The 11,714-nt window shown below is 37.4% G+C and overlaps 1 protein-coding gene across 1 annotated transcript; it reads right to left on the bottom strand.

Moving 5' to 3' along the window:
• Positions 1 to 3,209: 3,209 nt before the first annotated feature.
• Positions 3,210 to 5,087, bottom strand: LOC140138974 (uncharacterized). Its single transcript, XM_072160755.1, has 2 exons — positions 4,564 to 5,087; positions 3,210 to 3,392 (listed from the first exon to the last, which is right to left on the bottom strand). The coding sequence occupies exons 1-2, from the start codon at positions 4,951 to 4,953 to the stop codon at positions 3,210 to 3,212; spliced, it is 573 nt and encodes a 190-aa protein (XP_072016856.1). The 5' UTR covers positions 4,954 to 5,087.
• Positions 5,088 to 11,714: the final 6,627 nt, after the last annotated feature.

The raw sequence follows: 11,714 nt of genomic DNA, 5'->3' as shown, positions 1-11,714 counted from the left end.
TATTGATGTACTCTTTTTTTTCTTTTTGTTATTTTTTGTTCCCCAGTCAAAATCCTATGTTTAGCCGAAAAATATCAATTTTGGCTCGCATATATCATAGTGGTGTCATTGCTGTCATATTTTGGTAATTTTGGTTCATTGTTGCACATCATTAGGGAACAACCCAAAAATATATATAATGATGTACGGTACTATAAACGAAAGTGCTTTTTTTAATAAGTTAATTGGACATTTTGACCACTCCCCTCCCCCCTTTGATAGAAGATGTCATCAAACTTGGTTTGTTCCAGTATTTATTAGCATATACGACATTTAGTACTGTATAGCAGGAAATCTTCACAGGGGTTGAACAGGCAGCCACAAATTCTAACCCCTGAAGTATTTACTACACATAGTACTTAATGTGAATATATTTGGGAATGCAAATTGAACACCCACTAAACTGTCCAGAATTGATAAAATCACTAAAAAATTAACCCAGCAAAAATATACAGTATTTATGTTAATAGTGCATACAGAGAAGGGCTGTTACAAGTGTTACAAAAAGAATTGCCTTGAAAAATGAGGTTTAAAATTGAAGCTATGATTCTGATCACAGATCCTGGATCTGATTTACCTTTCATCATGGATTATATATTATTGGAGGCAGCGCTGGAGGGAATCAAACCCATAACATCCATTCCATACTCTAATTTCTCTTTTTATTTAAACACTTGAGAATAATAATTTTGGGTGATATTATGTGTGGAGTTGTGAATTAGCCCACAAAAAAGTTGCTTGTTTGTAACTTGTACACACAACCTCTCCAAGATGGTTGGTCTTTTTCAAATTGGATCATTTTCAAAAGGTACACAAAATTTTAGTTTAATAAAAGCACCTAAATAGGTGTGAGAATTGTGACACATTAAGGGCATGATCACATCAGGCACTTTTGATGTAGGGACGTGGAGTCGACCCTACATCGAAACCACTTCCCCGTGTAGTGTGAACACAAAGTAAGTGGATTCGACCCTACATCAACAATGTGGATCGAAACTACCTGGTTGAGGTAGTTTCACCCTAGGAGGTGGGTTAAATTTAAGTAATGTGAACAGCGATAATGTGGAGTCGATCCAGATCGACTCCACATATACCGAAGTGGCCATGGTCGTCTGCGGGCGAAATGGTGAACGCCAATGGAACAAAACGAACTGTATTCACTGGGAATTGACTTCATGACATTTACATGCTAAAAATATTTCAGTCCACAGCATGCTCAACATAAGCTTACATAAATTACTTGTTTTACGAGTAGACAGGCCGTGTTACGGGCAACCCCAAATAAATGGCTTATGGTTCTGTATTCGGCGTTTTAAATCGCTTCTCTGGGGTGATGGCTTTACGAAATTTGGTATCTATGCTGCGTGGTAACGGCGCTTTACTTCCGGGTCGTTCTGACATCCGGGTATGTGGATTCGCTCCACTTACGTCATAAATAACCCACTTTCGATGTAGATTAGCTTGGTAGTGTGAATGCGAACTCAATGTGGATTCGATGTGGATCGACACCACTTCACTACCTAGGTACGAACCCACAGTGTGTAATGTGAACACGCCCTAAGTGTCACTTCATTCAGTAATTGTTATTTTATAACAGTTGACAAAAAAGTGTTACATGTAATATTATCAGGGGTGTGAGTGACCACAGATAAAAATTTCTGAAAAAGTTTGAAATTTGGAAAGCTCATTATACTTTTGTACAGAGGAAGTGCAGAAAAAGAGATAAAAATAAAGATCAAATAGTCTGAATTCAGATTTTAATCTGAACTCTCACACCCCTGTATTATAACATTTTCTTGTGAATACAATTCAGGATGTCAAAATTCTGATATTCCCAAAAATAAAATAAAAACAAACAGGTCGGTATTTGTACAGTTAAAACCTTTCCCCATGTGTACAAGATTAAGAGACAAGTGAAAAGTGAGGACAAAACATTTTTATCTTAAATGGCCTTATTTTTTTGGCGAGACCTGGATATCATAAGCAGCAAAAAGTCCTGATCTTAACACTTGCAGCTCCAGAGTTATGTTTTTCAAGAGTTCATTTTGAGTTTCCAAGTGTCTATTTTGTGTATCCATCCTTTGTAGTTTTTGTCTCTGGTACTCCGTCATGTCGTGATTGATGTTTAATTGTGTGGTTTTTCGTTTTTTATTGATCAACTTCTTTCTCGCTGTGAAATTGTAATTTGCTGGTGACGGAAAGTTTTTAAGACTTTGCTTTTGCTGTGACTCTGCCGGTGCTGTTGATGACAGTGCTGTAGATGACAGTGCTGTAAATGACAGTGCCGTTGATGACAAAGATGCTGCTGATGTTGCTATACTTTGAGGTTGTACTGTTGTCCGTTGTTCTGTTGATGTTACTTGCACTTTTATCTGAAAAAAAAAAAAAATCACCCAAAAATCACATAATCAACATCAAAACAATTTACGATTAATTCCTGCACTTACAAAACAAAAATAATTAAACCAGTGATTTTCATCACTAAAAGCGACACCTTCACATGTTTAAAAGATAGAACATTGACATCTGTTGATAGACCAGTCAGACTAGGAAATATTTTGTGTCCTTTTATAACTGAATTTCTTTTACCAGGGCATTCAAGAACCTAAAAAAGGGAGGGGTGATGACCAATAAGAACTACTTGATCACTACTGCTAACCAAAATTGCATTATAAATTTAACATTTTTACAATGTGTTGTCATTTGCTGACAAGTGCATTAGTTTCCAAAAATATTTACTTTTTGCAGACAAATGAAATCTAGGTATGGGTCTCACAGTGGCAAAGCTATGGCCCCCCGTGGTATGCTGGCTGCCCTGATATGTAAGATTTGTAGCCCTTTCTTGTACATAATACTTTTTCCCACCTTAAAAGTTGGATTGCCCCCCCACACTCCCTTTGCCTACCCTCTAAAAAATTCCTGGCTCACCCATACCCTCTAGATATGTGCACATAGTTACTTATGGAACAGGTGCCTGGTCATGTTAACATCTCTAAACGTTCGTTCATGATTCACTGAGTTGCGTTACCCGCATTGCAGTCTCTTCCTAAAATACTGCACTGCAGTTTTGCAATAAAAGTTATTTTGACAAGATTTGCAGTGGGTTGCGGCAGAAAATGATCAGTAACACAACACAGATGCAGTGAAGCATGAACAGACCTTAACTGTATCTAGACAAAAAGCATCTTGTTTATTTCTTTCAAACTTACTCTTTGTTCTGGAACGGTCTTGCCTGGAATAACTGTAATTGGTATTGACACCATATCATTCCCATGCTGTCCATTGGTCTCTTCGCCTTCAGTCATTATTTCTATATCATCCAGGACATCAGCTCCATCAGACACATGTGCATTCTGTACATTCAATCAAAAATAAATATTTACAACAAAATCAAAATTGAAATTAAAGAATGTGTCCGAGTCTGTACAATGTGTGGTACATATCCGAGTCTGTGTTTTTGTATAAAAACAGCCGCTAAATCGGCAGACTGATGAAGAACCTATCCTAGCCGAAAACTTTATTGGCATGGCACAGATCCGATCTGTGCAAGACTTGTTGAGAAGTCTAGCCAAGAATTTGCTCACCGATAGCATCACATTCTTTCTAGGCTAGAGACCATTGCATTCAAAATCTAGTCGGATTTGCTGAAGCATGACACCATGTTAAAGCAATGGAAGTTCAGAAGTAACCACTGTCGATCACGACAGGCGATTGCATCAAAAATGTTGTTGAAATTACACTTCAGCAAAATTTTAGACTGTCCAAATTAAGCAAATCTTGCTCTAAAAGATACATTTGACTCATTGAAATAATTTTCATCCAAATTTCAACATTAACAGAATAAATAACCTCCGGTGCAAAAAATTGCACTGCTGTCCGACCGAAAAACCAAAGCACTCTAAAGTCTTATTCAGATTCCCTTTTACAAATTAAGCGTACTGCTAGCCGTCCAGCGCGTATTATTTGCACACGGTCCAATGCACACGCTTGACATCGCGCGCGTATACGCGATGGTTAAGCTGTCAAATGAAATCTGAATAAGACTTTAGCATCGAATGCGTAACTATCGTGTGCAAATTCGCGTAATGCAAGACTAATAAAACCTGCCAACTACTAGCTCGTTCACGTAGCGGTTTCGTTGTCCCACTGGCCTACTACTAAACGTAGATTGCCTGGCGATCGGAGTGTTATCGTCAGAGCACCTCGGACTAGCCAACTACATGCATGGTCATGGCCTGGGCAAAGTCATGGTCTTTTGGAATTTGCAGGAAATAGCTTTTCTGGAGCATTCCACAATATCCAAGAGAGCTGTTTATTTAGACTTGAGAATAGAATGTGAGCGGAGAATGGTCAACTAAGGACTGGAGCTGGATCTGGATCTGAATGCTGTACTCCGATTAAGCAGGACAAGCCTACATCACATCAGAGGGAGCTAAAAATAACTCTCCTATATCAGAGAGCAGTTGAGAGTGATTGCTCTCTCCTCAAAAGGCAGTTCCTGTAGAAGAAGAGAGTGTGACCTACCTGTGACTGTGAGTCCCGTGAGTGTGGTATTGCTGCAGCCGCTTGATCATCATTGGGTATGTTGGAACACTCGAACACTATTTGCTCTGTTGTAATCATGTTCTGTTCTGTCTCTGCTGAGTCAGACATGTCAGAGTCTTGTTGTCTTTGCTCCACCTTTGCTATTATCGGTATTCGAGCTTTGACCCCATTCCTGGTAGAGACCGTTTTAGATTCCGGATTCGGCCGATGTAAGTCATGGAGTTGACAATGTCGCTTCACACTACGTAAGCTTAACCCCCAACGATTGCCGTATTTCTGGACGAGATGTTCAAAAACTTGTTGACGGGTTTTATTTTCGTCTAAAACGAGTTTTGCAATTTCATCATGAAAAACGTTTAGTGCTGTCATTCTTGCTTATTGAGTATCTGATTTGTTCCTTAAGCTTGTGAAGATATCGCCGTATCTCGTATTCGAACGAGTTAGTGGAGCCGAATTTTGCACCCTTGACACTGCGTTATATACCAATGTCAACACACAACATTAAAAATATTGTGAATAATAATTAGATGACATCACGTATAGGTTGCAACTGCGTACGGTACCTTGGCTGCGTGCGTACACAGAATCAATCATTTATATATTTATATATTTATTTATTTAGTTAGTTAGTTAGTTAGTTAGTTAGTTAGTTAGTTAGTTAGTTAGTTAGTTAGTTAGTTAGTTAGTTAGTTAGTTAGTTAGTTAGTTAGTTAGTTAGTTAGTTAGTTAGTTAGTTAGTTAGTTTTATTTATTTTTTATTTTTTTTTAAATTTATTTATTTATTTATTGATTGATTGATTGATTTATTTACCGTATTTATTTATTTATTTATTTATTTATTTATTTATTTAATACGCTCACCTGTAATGGGTTTGAGCACTTTTAATTCCAAAGTTAGTCACCTGAAAAATAATACTTATATTTATTTATTTATTTATTTATTTATTTATTTATTTATTTATTTATTTATTTATTTATTTATTTATTTATTTATTTATTTATTTAAGCATGTCATAAAATAAAAATTAATAGATTGTTCCGGTAGGCTAGCCAGGAGGAGTCAGGAGCGCGAACACATTTATTTATTTATTTATTTATTTATTATTTATAATAATATGACGGCCCAGGGTTTATGTTTGTACGATAGGGTAGATACCGGTAGGTAAATAAAGGAACTGAGAAAGACTAAGAAAAAAGACAGAAAGACTAAGAAATAAAGAAGGAAAGAAAGACTAAGGGGTGGCATTTTCTTCGGGTGGGGGTTCCCAAATATACTGGGGTCATACAATTTTGGAATAATAGGCGGGGTCATACAATTTTGAGGACCAAAATGTAGGAAGTCACAAGATGACCACAGATAGTGTGTTTATTTTATTCAAAAAGACTTTCATTTTAGCCTGTTGAAAGGGTAAGGTGGGTCATAAAATGTTTTGTTACCGAAATTTACTTTTTTGTAAATTTGGGACCCTCCCCCTCCTCCGAAGAAAATGCCAGCCCCTAAGAAAAGAAAGAAATAAAGACTAAGAAAAAAAGGAAAGAAAAGAGGAAAGAAGAACTTGAGAAAAGAGAAGAGAAAAGACTAAAGGCTAAGAAAAAAAAAAAAGAAGGAATGAAAGACTAAGAAAGGATGAAAGAAAGAAAAATAAAAGAGAAAAGAAAAGAACGAAAGAAACAAAGAAAGGAGCGGAGAAAGAAAGTGAAGGAAGAAACAAATAATTCATAAATTAATCAAAGAAACTGAAGAGTAGGTCTGAAAGACATCACATCAGCTTGAGTATCTCAATAAAAATTCTACGATTGCCTATACTATACCAGCTTATACCAAACTTTGCCCCTCCCCTGTTTTTTCTCAGACATTATAGCCATAACGTTACGATCTTTTAATTACCTAGGTGGGTTTACACCCACCTAGGTATTGGATTCCAGATTTTCTTCCGCTGGCAACAGAGACTCATCTATCAGGGCACAGTTCTTGAACCCCAATATATTTGTATATTCATTGAATAACCTTTGACAAATCAGAGTCTATGGACAAATTTGGGTACAAAAAAACTCATACTCTGTAACAAATTCAAAATGCTATGTCACTTGCACATATAATCATGGAAGTATACTATATAGTGAGCATGGTCAGAACAGAGATCAAAAGTAGAATCAGACTTGCAGCTGGAAGTTGATTCCCAATTGGGTAATAAAACCACAGCTTGCTGCAACTCTAATTTCACTGACCTCCAAGCAGGTGATGTCAGCCACTTACTCCGATTTCACCATTCAGAAGTTCACTGTTGTTGTGGATATTATAATGTGCAGATGATGAGCATTGATCATGTTGAGCTAGGTACTGTTTTGCTATCCAATCTTTCTTCTTTCTTCTTCTTTCTGACAATAACTTCAAATTGCTTCTCCTCCTACATGTTACATATACACCCTACAATTATGTCACTTGCACCACACAGACCCTAGAAAGTTTTATATACCTCATATATAGATTCCTGTCATCTGATTGGTTGAAAGTGCAGTCATTGAATTAACTATGCCCGCAAAATGAACTATGGACCGGTCCATGGAAATGAACTATGGACCGGTCACGTGCGTCACGATCAAACTGCGCGTTTTCCCAGCGTAAAATGATATTACGCACGCGTTAACGTTTTCACGCGCTATTACGCAGAAATCGCAGATTGTAATCTGTGTGCCGTTCGCATTGAAACTATTAATTTCTTTTCCCAAAATCGATGCTTTTAACCAAACAGATGACAAGAATCTTAAGATTTGGTATATAAAACAAATATTGACTGCTTTTTATTCGGGGCATGGTTAAAATTATAGGCCCTCGGTGATCTCAAAACCATGACTATGTCCTCGGCTACGCCTCGGGACATAGTAATGGTTTTGAGATCACCTTGGGCCTATAATTTTAACCATGCCCCTCATAGCAGTCAATATTTGTATACTATGGTCTGTGCTTGCACATATGTATCGGCTATATCCAGTGGCCATAGGGTCTAAACAGAATTGAGGTCAAAGGTCATTAAGAGGGCATTTCCGGTATTTAACCAAATACCTTCAAAATGCTTCTTCTGTCACATATTATATCATGATATAGTACAATGATGTCGTTTGCATAAATGCATTGGCTATACCACACGCCTATAACTTGCATACAGAATTGGGGTCAAAGGTCATTAAGGGGGTAAAATCTTACAATTGTATTATCTGGATATCTGTAAGGGGTGTGGGGCTCAAACTCGGTGACGACAAATCTCATGACCAGGGGAACGTTTTGCAGGGGTCAGGTCAAAGGTCATGCAGAGGTGAAATTTGAGAAATGCATTTCCTGCAAGGAGTACGGGGCTCAAACTTGGTGACAACAAACTTAATGATCAGGGGAACATTTTGGAACACTTTGCAGGGGTCGGTCAAAGGTTATCTGGGGTTAAATCTTAGGATTCACTTTCTGGATACCTGTAAGGGGTATGGGACTCAAATTCAGTGACAACAAATCTCATGACCAGGGAACATTATGCAGGGGTCAGGTCAAAGGTCATATAGAGGTCAAATCTTAAAATGTCTTTTCTGGACATCTGTAAGGGGTACGGGACTCAAACTCAGTGACAACAAACTTGATGACCACAGAAACATTTTGAACATTTTGCAGGTCAAAGGTCATCTGGGGTCAAATTTTAAAATTGCATTTTCTGGACATCCGTAAGGAAGGGACTCAAACTCGGTGACAACAAACGTCATGACCAGGGGAACATTTTTGGAACATTTTGCAGGGGTCAGATACCTCCACAACACCAACACGCCCCACCTAGGTTTGTGGTCTATGACCAACATTTGCCACTAGTTTAAATTTGATTCTAATAAACCAAACGAAAAGAGACCCTCGCAAGGATGAAATAATGAAGAGGCCCAAAACCAAAGCCTATACTTTGGGATCATCAGTGAGTCATAGTGCATGCAATAATTGATTTCAGTTTATATGCTCTACAATATCGTGCAAATCATGTTATATTTGGCAGATGAATACTACTTTATAGAGTGCTAAATATCTATGGAGGCATTGCAACAGTAGGCCTACCCTCAATTTAGTAGTAAAAGGTCATTGAACTTTGCACAGAGGGTCAAGTTCAAAATTACTCGGACCTATTCAAAACTCACACCACCGTGATCCACTGGTGGGCCTAATAAGGATTAAGAAAAAGTATAGTTTGACCTATCTATGATGTAGGCCTAGGGTTTATGGAGTTTTTTCCCCTGCTGGGGGCGAAAATGAAATTTGCTCTGATTTTGATGAAACTGGTCTCAAGTTATTTGTCTGGAATTGCAAAAATCAGAAAAAGGATAGTTTGAAGTTGAATGCTTTCTTATCCAGGTAACGCAACACTATGTCAAGGTCAAATTGATTCCGATTGAACTCAATCGCCACTCAATAGGTATTGTTGATTTTGATGTTAATAAGGAAACGAAACATCCTACATAGCATAAACTATTGGTTTTCTGATCTATCATGGAAAGGCCAATAATTTGGGATCATTTTCACCAAAATTAAAGCATTTATCTGACGTCATAATGTTACTTTTTGCTCATAACTCCATAACCGTACATCGTAGATAGGTCAAACTATACTTTTCTGAATCCTCATGACAAGAGAAATACATTGCTTGTGTTTTTAACCAAGTCCGAGACTTTTGATAAATATCAGTAAATTTGGAGTAGCATAAAGCGTAACTATGATCGACTATGACATTCGGAACATACAATCACTGAGGATTTCAATATAGGGCCTATTACGGTGTACCATCTCCGCCAGTTTCCTTTTTAATTTCCCTTTTTTTTAATTTCCCTTTTTTTTTAATATCCCTTTTTTTTAATTTCCCTTTTTTAATTTCCCCTTTTTTTTTTAATTTCCCCTTTTAAAAATAAATAAATTTGTGCCCCCACCCCCCTACACCACTCCACGCCATACATTTCACATTTCCCCAAGTAAAATTAAATTTGGCAGAGGCGGGGTTCGAACTCACGGCGCACGGCTTTGGATACTCTATGGGCCTAACGCCTTAGACCACTCGGCCACTTGTCTTATTGTTATGCATTTGAAACTTATTTGAACATATGATCGCAACTTCAACATAGGCCTACCACGTGACAAGCAAAGGCAGAAAACGTACCATATTTTGGAATTTTATTTGCCTAAAAACATTAATGTGTATTAATAGCGCTCAATTGTTGAGAAATCCGACAATAAACATGATAAATGGGCAACTATTATACATGCACAATACATTATCGATTTGAACGCGCTAGGCCGCATGGCCGCACCGGCTGCACGTGCTATAATACTCCTATAAATATACCGGGCATCTTTTCAGTCACCGTACTAGGCCCTATGTCACAGGGGAAGTTGCCCAAAGTGGTCCAGAATTGTCAAAATAGTATAAAGTTATTCCAAGTTTCACAAACTTGCTTAAAACTTCCTCGAAATTGCGGTAAGTTGCACAAAGTTGCTTTTTAAGTTTCTCAAAATCACGTAAAGTTATTCAAAATTTTACAAAATTGCTTAACATTTTCTCAAAATTGCTTAAAGTTGCTGAAAAGATGCTCAAAAGTTTTCAAAATTACTCAAAATTGCTTCAACTCCCGCGCAAGCTGCGTAAAGTGAGCGCGAATTCTATCAAATTGTCAAAAATTTTCCAGTGCAGCACAAATAGGTCATGCAACCTCACGCACTTTTGGGGAACTTTACGTAACATTAAAAAATGTTGCAAAATTTCGGACATTTTTGGAGAATTTTGACACCTTTGGGCAACTTCCCCTGTGACATGTGGCCTCATACTCCCTCTGTTTGTTAGCTTCCTGGGACTTATGCGATTAATAAACTGGTAGATTCTAAAATCAGAATTGTTCAGTATTGAAGTGCTTATATAATGACATTATGATGTTGCATTCAATATTACTATACCTCATAAATATTTATTAGGTAATCCAGACATCTAATTGGTTAATAACGCCAGCGTCCGAGTACGGTATTTTGACTACTTCCCCGCGCCTGTGCAATTACTCGCACGCGGGGAAGTAGTAAAGGGGGCGCAGCACTAATTCAGCGCCCCATAGGATAACGTGTGATTTCGGCCTACTTCAAGCGCCATTTCTGGCGTCCCTGCAATACTTGGCAAAATAAATTTGGTATCAAATTAAAGCTCTGTTTCTCTAGATTCCAAAACTTTTGTCGGCATATATCGATGACCATTGACTTTTTTCGCTAATTTGCGGTGCAAAAAAAAAGAGCTAAAAATATGCTAAACTCACCACTCACATTTCAAAATCGGGTTTTCTCTTAATCCGCCACAGAGAATTGCTTTTGAGATCAATTGTTCAGTTTTTATCTGCATGTTATCATTAAAGACACTTGTCGAATTCATATGAGCCGATATTGAGTGATTTAAAGTGAACATGTCGGTAGATATGGTCGCTGCAATCTCATATTCACTATGGACTATATTAGCCGAATTTCGTTGTTACATAAAATGCGGAGTGATTTAGTGTTGCGCCCTCTTATAAGGTGTTAAAAGTTTTCAAAATCCACATTTATTACTCATTAAGTAAACTAGAGAAAATTTGAAGCTCAACACCGAAGATTTCATGGCTCTGCGACATTCCGTTCAAGAGAAATGATGTTTTAAAGATCAGTGCCGAAATGCCGAAAATCGAATATTTCGACTTTTCCTCCAATATGCGAAAGTTTATACAAAACTCACAAAATTAGTGACAGACGACAATTTGAGCACGTCTTTGAACCAAGATTAATTTCTTTTCTAGATTATCAGTGTTGCCATTTTCTTTTGGAAAACATTTATTACTGAGTCTCAAGTATAAATACCCCCCCCCGTTCCAGTAGTAACAATTGCGATCTTTTTGAGTAGGCCTACTGAATATTCAGCAAAACGGCTTCATGCAGATTAACAATGTCTATTAACCTTAAAATCCATTTATGAACCTTTTGAGGATTTTTGGACGCATTTCTTGACTTTGAAGGCGCCTACTCGGCCAATAAAGTGTTTTTTCCAATAATTTTTCATGAGGATGACTTTTTGTAATATTTGTTTATCATCATGATGGAAATAGAA

Source organism: Amphiura filiformis, chromosome 18 (genome assembly GCF_039555335.1).
Source record: "Amphiura filiformis chromosome 18, Afil_fr2py, whole genome shotgun sequence".
NCBI lineage: Eukaryota > Metazoa > Echinodermata > Ophiuroidea > Amphilepidida > Amphiuridae > Amphiura > Amphiura filiformis.
The sequence above is the reverse complement of the archived record's forward strand: the minus strand, read 5'-3'. Positions and strand labels throughout refer to the sequence as shown.

Coding starts and splice junctions, on each gene's coding strand:
- LOC140138974 (XM_072160755.1), bottom strand. CDS start 4,953: ATGACAGCACTAAACGTTTTTCATGATGAAATTGCAAAACTCGTTTTA. Junction 3,393..4,563: donor CACGGGACTCACAGTCACAG/GTAGGTCACACT, acceptor TTGAATGTACAG/AATGCACATGTGTCTGATGG.